Raw genomic sequence first — 16,488 nt, 5'->3', positions numbered from 1 at the left:
CCAAATTAGAATAATTTATCCAATAAAACAACCAGTACATTTTTACTGGCTAAGAATAATTTCAAGTCAAGATTTTTATTAAGTTGTAAATGAAGAAACTAAAAATAGGGAAATGTAAAATGTCCCAACAGTTTAAGCCTCTAGTTATCACAAGGGGTGTGAAAAAGGGATTTAATCACTTTATATCCCAATTACAACAGAACCCTTTATTTTACTGGATCTGAGGGTCTTTTGAGATAAAAATTCTACAGCAAGTTTTTACTAACTAACCCAGATTTATTAGCTCATTGTAATTCTATGTGTCACATGGCCGCCATTTCAGATGATGGAGACAGGACTGGGGAATTTGCAAGAGCAGAGTATTGGTAACCTGCATAAAACTGTGGAACTGTGAGGACATCTATAAACTCGTGCACAGAAATTTATCTAGTATAGGAAGCTCAAAATCATCAGGATGAAAAACAAGGTGCTGTAGGAAAAAGTCCGAACCAAAATCAAATTTTGCTTACTTACATTTCTACAAATTACTCAGTTTATTAATTCAAGAGCAACTCTTTAAAGAATACTAAGCTGATGCCCCTATTTCACCACCCATTTCAACTACATTGCCTTATTCCAATAGTGGCAATTCTTCCCCCATCTATACAACAGGCACTGCCATCTAGTGGTGATTTTTTACCTGCAATTTAAAAAGATACTTGGCCCAGCTCTGGTAACAAATAGTAGATGCTGATGGTTTGTCAAAGAGGCATTTTGTCAAGTTAAGTAAATGCATTTGGTACATAAACTCCATGCCACTTGTCAAATAACTTACTGGTTACTTATCAACAGGAAAAAAAAAACGAAAACAAAAACAAAAATAAAGCTAACCACTTTGCAATGAATCTCTTCTGGCATCCCCATTTACTATGTATTATCCAGTGATGACACATGAATAACGCACCAAAGAAAAGAACTGCAAACTTCCAGAAGCAATGATGAACTGTAATCCTCAGAAGGTAATGATGGTCTGGGTCACTGTGCAAGTGTATTCCTCCCTGTGTTCCTTCCAAGTCCTTGGATGTGGCCTACAGAAACATCTAACAGCATGGAAGTAAAAAATGAACTCCCAATAAATACCTTTCTGTACAGTTATAAATAAAACAGCAAGTACTATTTACAACATTCATCTTAATTTACAAGTGGAAACTAAAGATTAAAGTTAGGATTAGGAATATATTTCCTTTGAGGTACTATTATAAGAAACTAGTGGGCCAGTGCACAAAATTCATGCACATTAAAAGGGAATTAGAGGAAATATTTTAATATTGATAGTCACGTCCCCTGGTCCAGCGCTTGGCGAAGAGGCAGCTTCTTGTCCCCAACCAGGCGCCGGGCTGAGAGGCAGCCTCACCTCCTGGGCTGGCGCAAGTCCCTGCCCAGCGGCACTGAAAGTCCCTGCCCACCCACGCCTGCCTCGCACGCAGCCTCCTACTGTTGGGTCGTTACAGTGTCATGGCGTGATGACCATTTGCATATTAGCCTTTTATGATGATGATGATTACTGGATGTGGTCAAAGCTAATAGGAATATGAAACCACTACTATCTCCTGGGATTCCACAACCTTTCAGTGATATAGGTTCAAGAGCTTCCCAAACTTTTTAAAATCATGGCACACACATAAAATCATACTAGTAATATCTGTACACACACTGGTTAAAAAATGCAAGAGATTGCTCTCAGCTGGACCTCCAAGGACTGAAAAAAGCAGTATTTTATTCCCAATCAATGGGAACCTGTAGTCTAAAGGTCAAATTTATGAACGTATGAATGGGAAAATAATGACAAGCACTAACATCACTTTAATCCTTGGGATGCTCTTAGAATTCTGGAGCTAAGATCACAAAAATTACTTTGGTCTTTTACATCCATATTCAGGAGAGAGGTTCTCTCTCTCACCCAACACTCCTCCAGGGACAGAGACGCCACTCTAAGAAAACCATGATGCCAGTCTCTCAACAAGTCAAACTAACATGGAGGGTCAAATTGGCATCCCCAGCTACTCAAGGCCAGAGCTGTACAGCTGAGCAGTGTGCTTTAACCCCACAGGACAACTCTCAATTGCCAGAGCACTATTTTTATTTTTTTCTTTATGTTTTCCCATCACCATGTATCCCTCCCATACCCTTGTCCGTCTCCATCCTCCCTCCCTCCTGGGCACTATTTTTAGGTTATTACCTTGGCTGCCTTTCTTCTGTTTTTTTTTAAAAAAAAGGAAGATCTTTTCCACAAGTTTCTTTTCCCCAAATTGGAGAAACCATGTTTTCAACTTTTATTGAGTTATTTCAAATCACATATTCAGAGATTTGTAAACATGCATTCAATCCCACCCCCCAGGCAAGGGAAAAGGGAGGAAAGAGGATTCACTCTGATATTAATGGTTCAAAAAAAGCTGTAATATTGTGCTTGGAACACACAGAACCAGCTATTAACTTCTTGCTACTATAACAAATACTAACAGTTCAGTCCAGGTTACTGTGACCTCTGACAGATCAAGGAAACAAGTTATTTTCTCCTCTTGTAATTGTAGCACATTGCCAGACACATTTGCCTTTTTAATAAATGTCCTGGTACTCTGAGTTTCCTTTCCAATTCATGTAATTTCAACAGTTTGTCAAAAAAGAGCCAATAAACAAATATTGAATTACATTTTGTTGGGTCTTTCAAACCCTCAAGCTCCAGACTATAAAAACATCTTGTGTGTCTCCCACCCCGACCACCCGGCTTCTTTTCCATACACCACAGACCACCCATAGATACAAAGCCAAGGGTGAAGCTGACACGGTCTATTTAGAGCCAGTAGACAGGAGGGCGATGAGACCTGATGAAGCACTTATGGACAGAATATAGTTCCTGTAAAAATTTAATGTTAAGGAAAAATTAAGAACCCAAAATTAATTTTCAACAAAACAAAACAAGCCCATCTCTTTGGAATATACTGCTTCCCTCCTGACACTCTGCCTAATGACAATGCTATGTGGTCCCATTGTCTGTAAATGTAATTTACAAGACACAAGACTATAAAGAATATTCACAGAAAATTTAAAAACACTTGAGACAGAAACCTAGAATACATGACCACAAAGAAAACACTCAAATTCCATTTAACCTTCAGAAGAGCTGATCAAAGACCATGGGGAGGAAGAAGAGACGTCTTGTCCTTTCTCCCCGCTCCATCAGTGTACTGGCCACAGTGGGCCTATAAAAGTAAGGAGGTTCTGAAAGTTTGCAGCTACTCTTGGCCTCAGGACTGGTCTGTTTGGGACAAACCACTCCTCCAGAAGATACAAGTTGAAGAGTGTCACATTTTATTACATCAAAATCTCCAACTGTTAAAAATTTGGCTGCACATTCCTGGATAAAAGCTTTAATAAATTATCTTAGCACCTTTAATAAATTAAGAAAGCTCCAACTTAAGAGCAGCTTGAAACACTGTTAAAATATTATGAAATGTGCCTATTTAAACTGGCTATCCACCCAATCCCAAAGTCCAAAATATCATTAGACACATGGCTTACATCAAGAGCTATCAAAGAGAGCAAGTTTGCTTTTCCTCCTTGGAACTCTTTTTTTAAGTAGGCGGATATACATAATCATATGTGTGAGACTATTTATAGTTACTTGCCATGAAGTCATAAACTTGAAAGAATTTTACATCAAACCAAAAGCCCTTATTTTAAATGTTCAGAAACTTGCCTAAGGTCACAGTGCTATTTAATAAACTGACTCCCTACATGAAACCAAAAGAAACTACTATTTCTAGATTTCTAAAAAACATAATCAATCTTTAAAAGGATACACTGTGGGGTTGAAGTTCTTCAATATAAAGAAGGATGCAACGATGACCAAGACCAGGAATAGGGTGTTGTTATAGAAGATGGAAAATGTTGTAGCTTCATAATCAGCAACTTCATTCTTCTTCCACAAGATTCTGTAGACAAAGAAACAAGTGAACTGAATTTATGTTTTAAAAATTTTAAATACCACATGGCTCTAGTTCATTGTGAAGTAAGTTTTTCCACCCAGTTGGTGTGGCTCAGTGGTTGAGCTTTGATCTATGTATGAACCAGGAGGTCACGATTTAATTCCTAGTCAGATACCCTCCATGGATCCTATGGACAACACTATGGCTAATGTCACTGGAAGCTGCCATGTTTTGTTCACTAAATCTTCTAATGTAAATTCAACAAGCATAAAGGAGCTAAATGAAGAGTATTAGCACCTTATCTCCATCATAAGAAATTTGCAACCTCTAACATATTTGCCATGTTTTCTTAATTCTATGGATATCATTAACGTAATAGATCTCCAATTTACTATAAGTTTGGAAGAAGTGAAGGATATTACATTCAATGCAGCTATCAACTATAAAACAGCTCCTGATTTCAAAGAAGTTTAAGTGTAAATGTAAAAAATATATGACTTGGAATGGGAGGAGATACATTATACCATTCTAGTACTAATTGATCAAAGAAAACACCAGCTCAGAAAGATGCATAGACCGAACATGGTTTAATGCACAGAACAACTGCCTCTGGTTTTAAGACTCTGGCACAAGACCCAATAAAGACAGGGTCCTTAAAAAGGCTACTAGCATGCCTTTACTATGGATTAATTATCCCCCCCTCCATCACAGCACTTCTCCCTAACTCCGTCATGCCCTGAATCAGAAACATCTTCAAAACAGCCTTGATGAAAGAAATAGCTCAATCCTTCAGGTTGCCCCAGCTCCCAAAATCAGTGTGCATTACATCCATGTATATAGTCAGGACTGCGTGACAGCTTTTAAAACATTTTCTAGTCTACACATATCCTGGTTCATTTTGAAAAAATTTAGGACTCCCAAGTGGCCTCACTAGCAATGGTTCCGCCAAAGCTTCCCTGTTAGGAAATCTAGTTTGAGAGTGCACTTTCCAAGGAGTCTTTTTTCCAAGGAGCACTTCCTACAACAAGAGAAAAGCTGATACCAAACTCAACAACTATTACAATCAGATCATGGTAAATGACAGATCACTGGTAAGTCAGGGAGAAATAACACTGACACCCTGGGGCAAATATTAATAAATCTGATCACCTCTGCTAATTTCATCCTTGAATGGATGGCAGTGCAGTTTCAAAGTGCCATATACTCTAAATGACTATAGATGGAGCTTTGACAGATATGCATCACTGCAAAGAGGTGCTGATAAGCCTTCTCTTAAATCAAATCCCTCCTTTGAAGAAGAAAAATATTAGATTATAAATGGTCCCAGTTATCAGAGTGAGTCATGAATATAGACCTGGGTACTACTGTATCCAGTGTGGCTTTTGTGAGAGGAATACAAAACAAATAACAGCACAAATTTTTACTGATAACAATAGAAATTTTACACTCTTCTGACACTCTGCATTTTATGTCTCAATGAAACTTCATTCTCCTTTGAAATATCTGGTCCAGCCAATGGCACTGAGGTTTCATTTCCAATTCCAACTCTGACTCATTAGTAGTGATTAATTGAATACCACTTGCTGAGAAAAATTCCAAGACACATCCCAAGATCAAGAACAAGTGTCGACCAAATCAGGCAAGTCTGCTGTGGGCATATGAGACTCACTTACTATCTGATATAACTAATCACCTGAAACCTACAAGAGCTATAACAAGCATTTTGAAACTGGTTAACTATGATAAGCGCTCAGTTTAATAACTATTAGTATAATAAATATCATAATTCAATAAAAGGGTTTTTTAAAAGTGTTCTAAATTCTCTAACCTCCATCCCTTTGCATTCAGAAAGCTATGCAGCTAGCCCGGCCAGTATGGCTCAGTGGTTGAGTGTTAACCCATGAACCAAGAGATCACCGGTTCAATTCCCAGTCAGGGCACTGGGTTTCAGGCTCGATTCCCAGCAGGGGGTGTGCAGGAGACAGCCTACTGATGATGTTTCTCTCTCATTGATGTTTCTAACTCTATCCCTCTCCCTTGCTCTCTTTAAAAATCAATAAAAAACATTAAAAAAAAAAAAAGCTATGCAGCTAGAACTCATTAAAGCTATTCTCTGAAAAAAAAAAAAAAAAAGGCCTTCATTGTCATGACTTTAGTACTGTGCCTTCAGTTTTATAAAAGATCCATAGGAGATAACCACTTCAATATTTGGTGCCTTTCCAAAACCACTGTAGAAAATACTGTTCATTAAGTTACTCAGTGTCCCTTAAATAAGGATCCACTTGATAAAGTCCTTCCAGATTCAGTGCCAGGAAAGTTTCTTTTCAGGAGGACTGGCACACTGCTTCTCGTCGGACGATGAAAGCAGCATGACCTCAGATGCTTCCCGACACTTGGACGCTCAGAGCTAAGTTTAGTGCTCAACTGCTAACTAACTATGAGGTCCCTGTTCATCCACTTTTTCTTACTTTTAAATGGTTTCTGATCTTTTAAAATTGCATTGCTTTGTTTTACAAACACTTTCATATTGGAAGTCCCCACAAAGTCTTCCTGGAGCAAAGTGGGATAAAAATGCCATTTCACAAACCACTTTGAGATACTAAAATTTAAGGTCCATGAAAACAACCTCAATCCATGACTCTATTCAACCATCTGGCAGCTCTGAAGCACAAGTCTACTCAATCGTTCAGAGGCCTCTGCTGCTCAGATGTTAGACTGTCTATTAACCCCTTCCAGAGCAGATGACAGGAAAAATTGGGGATGGGGGCCAGGACTAACAAATGTGGCACAGGACTGTGCAACAGGAGACAAACTGAGTTTTTTTCTTTTTCCCAAAGCAGATAACCCAGACCGGAAGCTCAGTAACAGAAATACCACCATGTAAAAATGCTAACACATAACACAATGTAAACTTTTCAGGAGGGGGGAGGGGGGTGATAAGTTCAAGGTCACACAGCTATCCAGTGGCACCAGACAAAGCTCTGCAGCAGAGCAGGTATGAGTACAAGCCAGATGCCTGTAGTCTTACCATGGCTTTACCTCCCACTAATGTGAGGCCTTGATCAAGTTACTGAAGCTTTTTCTACCTGTTTCCCGGGGTGTACAATGGAGATAACAATAGTACCTACCTTCTTAGGGCTCTTTAGAGAAATAGATGACCTGTGTACAGCTCAAAGGCAGGAATAAAAACTCAAAGTCAGTTGTTCCCATTACTATCTTTTCTACAATACCAATGTTTGCCTCAGACAATTCCGACACCCACATTCTCTAAGCAGAAATCAAAAACTACAAAGTATTCCCTCCTTTGATTACCACAAACACGTTAAACAAGGAGTCAAACCTTTCATCTTTTTCCTTCCGAGACATCTTTCTATTATCAGCTTCAGAAAGTTTTCGAGTCACTTCTTTGGAAACAGCATCTTCCCTCTTCTGTGCTACTCTGGAAGGAAAAGAAAAAAAGTTTCCACATGCTCCAGGAGTGGACAATACTTTCTCAGAAACACTCTGTACTCAGATTGTGTATTGGCAACTGTGCAATACTTTACATTTCCAGAAAATAAACTTTACAGAAAGTTCCAGGGTTATTACACTGTAGTATTAGTTAAAAGAGAGGGAGGTGTTCAAGAAACTTCCAAGATGTGGTTTATTAGTTATGAGTTTGATTTCTGTTTAAAAGAGAGCATTTCCCAGTTTATGTATTTACTATGGAAACAGAAGTCAAATGCTACTAACACAATTTAGTTATAAGTCATTATAAATCCATTTTGTTTTAGCCTATAATTTAACAGTTCAATAAATAAATTTGACACGGTATTAGCAAATGACACATGGCTTTAATTCCAGTAAATAGGGGAGAGAAAACTAGGCTTAAAAACAAAACAAAAGAGAATTAACTATAATATCTTAAAGTAATGCTTTTAACTCTACTCCAAAGGACAATTTCAATAAAAAGAAATAATACCACATGGTCAGGGACTGACCACACCACTTTTAGTTAAATGAACCACTCTAAGAGGTTTGCACAAAAAGATCATATGGAATCAGCCAGAAAAGGCTGGGAGTGATATTCACGCTACCAGATCAGAATCTCCAGTGACAAGTCAGATAAAGAAAAAAATTAAATGTATACCCATCAAAAAATATACATGGTGAATTTTATCAGATGGGGTTGTTAGTGAAAAAAAGAATAAAATGTAAACTTGGATGAAATACAAAGTCTCCCAAAGATTATGACAGTTAGATTCAACATATATTTTTCACAAAATAGGAGAAACTTATTAGCCATAAATATAGAGGGAAAAGTAAGAACTGATCACAAGCAACATGTAACAATTACCTACACAGAACCACTATTAAAACATTTGACACGATACAGAGATGTGTTAAAAGCAACAGGATGTGGAACAGAGATAGAAATCTGTTCACTCTATGTTCAATTAATGTTTCCTCGGTGACTATGCTATTTAGTTCTGGTTAGTGTACCAAGGAAAACTGGAAAAATCAGGATGGCTTCCAGAAAGAAGAGCTGAAGATCATTCAAGGCAATAGTTTTCAACCTTTCATTAACCACAAGAGCTTCTGGAATACAAATCAAGCATAAATTCTATCTGGTTTCACCTATGCCTCCATCTCTATATCTTACCCAAGAATCAAGTTAGAGTTTACATTGTTAAAAAGAAAACCTTGCCCGGCCAGTGTTGCTCAGTGGTTATGAGTCAACCCATGCACAGGGAAGGTCACAGATTTGATTCCAGATCAGGGCACTCCTGGTTTCAGGCTCGATCCCTAATTGGGGGCGGAGAGGGGGGTGTGTTTGGGAGCTAGGGGGACATGCAGGAGGCAGCTGATCAATGTTGATGTTTCTCTCTCATCAATGTTTCTCTCTCTCCCTCTCTCTTTAAAATCAATAAAAACATATTTTTAAAAAAGAAAAAACTTTGGTCAGTTTCAACTAATGTATTTTTCCACAAATAGATAACTGGAGAGGAGGGAAATCAATTTGCTTAAGAAAAATAGATAAAAGGAAATTTAAGTTCTAAAACTAAAAAAAAAAGACAGCTAAGAGGGCAGACAGCTATCTTAACAGATAGTTTAGACAGACACTATAGTGTATTTTTTCCTCCAAAAAATACAACTTCACCTGACTCATTGGGTAAAAGTTCTGCTCAGAAGGTATCTCTGACCCTCTCTAGCAGACCAAGCCCTCAGTGTTTCTGAACTTCACATAAGACCACTCTTTTCTAAGAAAGACCAATTGGAAAGAAATGTACCAGCAGAAATCATTGTTAGCTTAACAGAGGGGAAAAAATACCTACCTACAAACGCATACACACCAACTGTCAGGACACAGGAATAAACTATTTTCAAGAGTTGGTTATCTCTAAGCATCTTTAGGACAAATAGTCAAATATCTGTTCACATAACAAATCTTCCTGAAGAGACTGAACCAGAAAAATTTCTCTTCTAGATCTAAAATTCCATATCCAACAACCACACTGTAGGTTTATTAGAATTCAAAAAGCCCTACCCTCCTTCTTAAGGATCTTAGAAAATAAACCCCACTCAGCACTGAATACTGTAAAATACAGAGGTCACTCAAGTGGCCCAGCACTCAGCCAACTGAGGATAATCCACAAATTCAATTGTTTTGCTACTATATTTTTACATCAGTGTGTAAAAAATTAAAAAACAAAAATACTACCTATTTAATTTCTTAACACAAACACATATTTGCAAACATTTTTTAAGTCATACCAACTTAAAAAATAATTTCTAAGGGCTCCCTCACACACAACCTCTCCAACACTGCACATAAACACTTATGTGCCAGATACTATGCTTATCATGTCACACATAGTATAGTGTTTAATCCTCACCATCCTATGAAATACCATTAGTAGCCCCATTTCACAGCTCAGGAATGTGAAGTCTAGAAAGGTTATGCTGGTTATACATTTAAGGGCAACAAAGCTGGGACAGAAATCCAGACTGTCAACTCTGAGTCATCTCCCCTCTACTACTAATACCTGTCACACACAGCATCTCCCTTGAGCTTTGAGTTTTAACCTTCTTGCATACTTGTAGGAGTTTCAATGTCAGTGGCAATATTTAATATGAAAGCAAAACTATAACTAAAAAATAATTCTACTGAAAGAATCTATTAAATCAGTAATCCACTGAAATTTTTACTGAACTAAATGTACTATGAACTGTTGTAATAGATACAAAATAAAAGAAGTAGCAGTTGCCCTCAAGAAATCCAAAGTAGAATGAGATGGTAAAAAGAACATGATTTTGGTTACAAAAAAAGTAAATGAAAAATGATATGCAGAACAAGAAAAACACTAAGTCTCAAAAGGACTGAGTTCCAAAGGATAGGCTGTGCAAGATGCCCATTCACTATCCACCAATGGCCATGCCTCAGAAGAAAGCCCAGAACAGCAGAGGCTGAGGTGGCTGAATCCTGGAATGGCAGCTGGTGACAAGGGGTTAACAACAGAAAGATGACATGGGTGACTTGACCACTACTGTCTAGCAGAACTGCGGCCACCCACAACCTGAGCTCCCACTGGTCCAGAAGAGCAGTAGGGAAGCTGCTGATGCCACTTTCAGCTGCTGAGGCTGTTCTGTCCTCCTCACAACACGTAAATCCGTTAACTGAGATCACTTCCATTCCTTGTCACCAGAAAGACTCTAATGCAGGGACAACAAACTTAGGAAGGATTTCTCTGGAAAAGATTCCCAAGTCTTGAAATAAGACATGTAAGAATGGAAAGGAAGAAAGACCATCTTAAATGAGGGAGGGCACAAGACACTTTCAAAGGATGACACGAAGGCTGATAAGAAGCGCTAAGAACCAACGCTACAAGATGAAACCACACTGGGAGGAGGTAGGTGAGTTGCATTCCAGGGATCTGTTAGAATTTGGTTTTCATACACTTAGAAAAGAGTGTATGGTCCTCATGGGAAGCAGGCATATGGTGAGTTTTAAGTAAGAGAGAGACAGGATAAAAATGATGGCCGATAAGGATGAATATATGTTCTTTTATCCCATAAAGCAGTAATACCACCTGCAGTTCACACGTGTAACGTAAGGATTACGTAGAGTAACATGCTTTATACTGTTTATGGCAGGGAGAGCCCCAAACTTTTGTTGAAAGACTAGATGGAGACTGCTACCACAACCCAAGCAAAAACAGCGTCTAAACTAGAGTGGGAACTATGGAAATGAAAAGGAAAAGCGCACAGAAAGCACATGGTACTTCAAGTCTCATCAAAACTCCAACCCTCTTTAAGAAAGTACTTCCAAAGAAATAGAGCACCAAGAAGGCTGCACTAAGTAAACAGAGAAGTATCCTGCTATCCTGAGTCAAGTATCAAAGTGTGCATGAAAGCAACGTCAATGGGCATCTTTCCAATTAAACATTAATGTATACCTGCTTCCCATGAGGATCATGCACTCTGAATAAAAAATGTTATCCTCTTTCCTTAAGTTCTGACTGTTTCCCCCACACTTTAGCCTTTATGAAACTGGAGTATATAATTGCTTATAATTAATGTGTGAATTTATAGTTGTGTGGCTTGGATTTTCTTCTCCAAAAGCTATCATTAAAATGATGTATTTTATAATATGTGTGATCATAAAATATTAGTTGTCACATACTCATAAGAAAAAAATGTAATTAGCATTAAAAATTTTAGTTTAGTAACAACAACAAAACCACTTTGTTCACATCCAAAAATCGATCACGGAGAGCCCAAAACAGTTCTTTCCAGAAAGAATTCCAGCTGCTTCAGAAATGTTAAATTACTTGATGGGTTTTGTTTTTCTGATTAAACTCCATGATTAAGGACTAATTCCACCCTCAAAACCTACTTTCAGAAGAAACCAAGATGGCGGCATAGGTAAACACCTGAAATTGCTGCCTCCCAAAACAAATTCAAAAATACAACTAAAAGACAAAACGGACATCATCCAGAACTACAGGAAGGCTGGCTGAGTGGAAATTCTACAACTAGAAGGAAAGAGAAAAGCACACGGAGACTCAGAGGAGCTGCGGAGGTGGAGTGCAGAGGTACAGAGGCGCACGCGGCAAGGGCTGGCAACTGAGGACGCGGCTGTCTTTTTGAATCAGGAGGGAGTCACAAGCCCCCGACTGCTCTGAATTCCAGTTCTGGGAAGTCTCTGGGGACCCGGACTCGTGTGGGGAGAGACTGGATGGTCTGGCAGCGGGCAGAACTCGGAACTCACAGGCGGCTTTCTCTCAGAGGTGCTTGCAGCAATTACCGGGACACTGAGACGAGGGGCCCCTTAGGGCAGGGCTGAGGATCAGCCATAGCTGCTCGCTCCGCCCTGTTGATTCCCTGAGACCCCGCCCCACCCAAGCTGTGGCAGAGGCTTTTGCATATGAATGCCCTGGCCCTTTGCAATCTGAAAATTACCTAACAAACTGCACCTGGGCCAGACAGACCCAGAACTTCCAAGAGAAGGCCCAAGGCCCCACAGCAGCTTGCACTGCTTCACAGCTGGGCCTCATTTGGGCACCTCCAAACCCCAGACAAGGAAGGGGAATCTGCAGATCTCTTCGTAGCTCCTGCTGGGTAGCTTCAGGCAGAGGCTAAATTAGCACCTCCTTAGATCCAAGAGCCAGTGTACCCAGTGGTCAGAGTGGGACCATCCAGATTACAACTCCTCAGATCCATAAGGGACACACTCAGGGGGCAGACTCAGTGAGCACCAAAGCCCCATTGAAGCAAGTCTTGCCCCATAAGAGTGTCTTCAGCACAGCAGTTCTCCCACTGTAGACATAGCTGATTCTCACAGTCAATTGGCCTGGAAGTCAATCCCTCCCAATGTTACCTACAACAATCAAGGCTTAACTACAACAAGACTGTGCACAAAGCTCACAAAGGGGTGCACCAAGAATGTCCACCTCAGGTAATTGGGGAGGCTGAGCCACTGGGCCCTACAGGACACCTAGCACACAAAGCCACTCTACCAACACAGGGAAGCATAAAAAATGCAGAGACAAAGAAACAGGACACAAATGACAGGAATGGAGGAAAGCAAACTACTGGATATAAAGTTCAAAACCACACTTTTAAGGTTTTTCAAGAACTTTCTAGAAACCACCGATAAATGTAGTGAGACCCTCGAGAAATCTAGTGAGACCCTCGAGGTTATGAAAAAGGACCAACTAGAAATTAAGCATACACTGACTGAAATAAAGGATATTATGCAGAGTTCCAACAGCAGACTAGAGGACCGCAAGAATCAAGTCAAAGATTTGAAATACGAAGAAGCAAAAAACACCCAACCGAAAAAGCAAAATGAAACAAGAACCCAAAAATACAAAGATAGTGTAAGGAGCCTCTGGGACAGCTTCAAGCGCACCAACATCAAAATTATAGGGGTGCCAGAAGAAGAGAGAGAGCAAGATATTGAAAACCTATTTGAAGAAATAATGACAGAAAACTTCCCCCACCTGGTGAAAGAAATAGACTTACAAGTCCAGGAAGCGCAGAGAACCCCAAACAAAAGGAATCCAAAGAGGACCACACCAAGACACATCATAATTAAAATGCCAAGAGCAAAAGACAAAGAGAGAATCTTAAAAGCAGCAAGAGAAAGAAACTCAGTTACCTACAAGGGAATACCCATACGACTGTCAGCTGATTTCTCAACAGAAACTTTGCAGGCCAGAAGGGAGTGGCAAGAAATATTCAAAGTGATGAATAGCAAGAACCTACAACCAAGATTACTTTATCCAACAAAGCTATCATTCAGAATTGAAGGTCAGATAAAGAGCTTCACAGATAAGGAAAAGCTAAAGGAGTCCATCACCACCAAACCAGTATTATATGAAATGCTGAAAAGGTATCCTTTAAGAAGAGGAAGATGATGAAAAAGGTAAAGCTCCTACTATGACCAGACGAAGAAGAGAAAAAGGTAATGTTTCATTTATGTCAACAAATACACATCTATCCACAAGTGACTCTAAAATCATGTGAATAACTATTCTGAGGACAGAATAAACTGGTGATTATAATAATCAGGGGCCAAAGAAAGGGAGTGGACTGATTATTCTTGGGGGGGGAAAGGGGATGTGGGGGTGCGCGAAGAGACTGGATAGTAATCGTGCATCTATGAATGAGGACAGTTGGCAGGGGGTGTGGGCGGAGGGGGCGGGTGGGAACCGGGTGAAGGGGAGTTATGGGGGGAAAAAAGAGGAACAAGTGTAATAATCTAAACAGTAAAGATTTAATTTAAAAAAAATCTACTTTCACAGCAATGTCAGAAGCATTGCCTCTGCTTCAAGTAAGTTAATAATTCTTCATAGCATTAAGGTGCCTTCCCCCAAATCAGATACATATATATCTCAAATTAATGCTTACTGAAACCAACAGAAACACAAATGGTCTTTAAGACAGTCTGGTATATAAAAATGCATCATACTTTCACTTAAGAAATATACTTTTACTTACTTGTGCTTGAGTACAAATTTCACATTTTTGTAGGCAAAGGCTACCAAATACGTGCTTACAAGGGTCATCACGCTGTACAGCACAGCAGACTGAATAAGATCCATATGCCATATTCGCCAGTATAACCCTGAAGATAAAAAAAAAAAAGGGGCGGTGGTGGGGTTGGGGTACAAAAAAGAAACAGAACTTTACCACCCAGTTGTAAAGACCTGCTGAATTCATGACAGGTAAGGCTGGTAAAACACAGCCTGGGCTAGGGAATCCAGCACATGCAGAACTCCAGGAGTGGGACACCCAGGAAGAAGTTACAGCCTCAAGCCTACCCAATGCAGAACCCTCGAAAAACATAGCCTTCCACGTGAAGGTTTCTGCTTCTTCTAAAATGAGAACTCCAGCTCGACAAAAATCACAATTCTGACTTCCAATTTCATTCTCCCGGGTACTATTAAGCTAAATACAGGCCACTCCCAAATGCCACGTGCAGTCCTGAGCCACAGTTTACGCGCTGACGTGGCTGTTAGTCTGGAGCCAAGGCCTGCTCGGTGCAGCCGGGGAGCCACACGGGCCCCACACCAAGCTGACTGCATGCTGGGTTGTACGAGGCTGAATGAGAAAAAAAAAAAAAAAGAATCTAGATTTGACCGCCCAACAAACGTGCAGCAGTGTGAGCGACAGGAAATGCAAATCCGGGAAACCTGAGCCCTAAAAACAACGTTGGCCCAGTCTTGCAAACTTTCTCCTTCCACTGAGAACAGCCCTAATAGGATGGTTAAAAAATTTACACAAGGGAACTCGCTGGCGCTTGGCACAGGACCTACCTAGCTCATCAAATTAGGAAAAACGATGCTCGGGCGTGTGAATCGATTCACCGAAAGCTACACTTTTCATCCAGTGCGAGAGTTCACAGGGACCTCTCTCTCTCCTTTTAATTCATTAGTTTCTCCAAAATAAGTCAGGATGTACGTGTAAGACCTCGTAATGGCAAAGGAGAGGGAGGGGCTGTATGCGGGAAGGTCAGCATCAGGTCTTAGCTGGGGTGCGACTGTTTAAGCAGAGATTCGGGGCTGCCAGCCCCGCACTGGGGAATCGCGGGGCCCGGGACCCGCGCACTTTCTGCAAAGCGCCCCAAGCAACTTTCCTGGGAGGCGGCCCGCCACCACCCCGGCCGGGAACACCGAGGCCCACCCGGGCTGCGGGGTTCCCCAGCTCACGGCGAGCGGGGAAGAGCGGGCCCCGAGAGGCCAGCGGCGCTCCCTCGCCGTCCGCCGGGCCCGGCCACGTCCCCGTCCGCGTCCCCGCCCAGCCCGGCCCGCCGGCCGCCTCCCCGGCCCGCCCGCTCCCGGCGCTCACAGATGGGGATGGCGGACACGATGAAGGCGTTCCCGAAGAAGAGTGCGGAGGACTTGGCTGAGAGGTTGCGACTGAAATCCTGGAGGAGCAGGTCCTCCTCGGACTGCTGCTTGGAGCTGCCTTTGGGAGCCATGGTGGAGCCGGAGCCGGAGCGGGAGCCAGGAGGGCCCACCCCGCGCGAGGCCCGGCCGGGGCCTCTGGCTCCGCCCCCGCGGCCGCCTAATCCGCTAACGACTCGTCAGCCCTGCGTGCGGATGCGGGACCTGTGCCGCGCGCCCCGAGCACGCTTGGCAGGATTGGCCAGCCCGGGAGCCCCCGCCCAGGCTTCCCGGCGTGATTGGGCGAGTCGGCCAGACTTCCGCCTCCCTGGCAAGTCTTTTGACTCCTCGGCTTCCAGAAGACGCCTGGGATTTGTAGTTTAGTAGGTGCTTAAAAAAAAAAAAGTAAAAAACCTTATGGACAGGCCACATCACAGCTTCTGATAGACTGGCGCTTTCCAAGGCTGGAATCCCAAAGTGAGATCTAGAGCCCGCGTCATGCACTCATTCATTCAACCAGCCAACAGTTAGTTCCCTCTCTGTGTACCCAGTGCTGGGAGAAGAGGAGAGAGATTAGGGACAGCTAACAAGTGTAGAGTCCCTTCTCCTTTACACATCCGTTATGTCATTAAACATCCTCAAAAGTTCTA

At 41.4% G+C, this 16,488-nt stretch overlaps 1 protein-coding gene across 1 annotated transcript; it reads right to left on the bottom strand.

The window, feature by feature from the left end:
• Positions 1-2,273: 2,273 nt before the first annotated feature.
• SSR3 (signal sequence receptor subunit 3) lies at positions 2,274-15,982 on the bottom strand. The gene is made up of 5 exons (XM_006090323.3): positions 15,801-15,982; positions 14,451-14,577; positions 7,306-7,404; positions 3,840-3,971; positions 2,274-2,893 (listed from the first exon to the last, which is right to left on the bottom strand). The coding sequence occupies exons 1-5, from the start codon at positions 15,931-15,933 to the stop codon at positions 2,827-2,829; spliced, it is 558 nt and encodes a 185-aa protein (XP_006090385.1). The 5' UTR covers positions 15,934-15,982; the 3' UTR covers positions 2,274-2,826.
• Positions 15,983-16,488: the final 506 nt, after the last annotated feature.

Source organism: Myotis lucifugus, unplaced genomic scaffold (genome assembly GCF_000147115.1).
Source record: "Myotis lucifugus unplaced genomic scaffold, Myoluc2.0 scaffold_70, whole genome shotgun sequence".
NCBI lineage: Eukaryota > Metazoa > Chordata > Mammalia > Chiroptera > Vespertilionidae > Myotis > Myotis lucifugus.
Note: the sequence above shows the minus strand (reverse complement) of the source record. Positions and strands in the feature narration are given on the sequence as shown.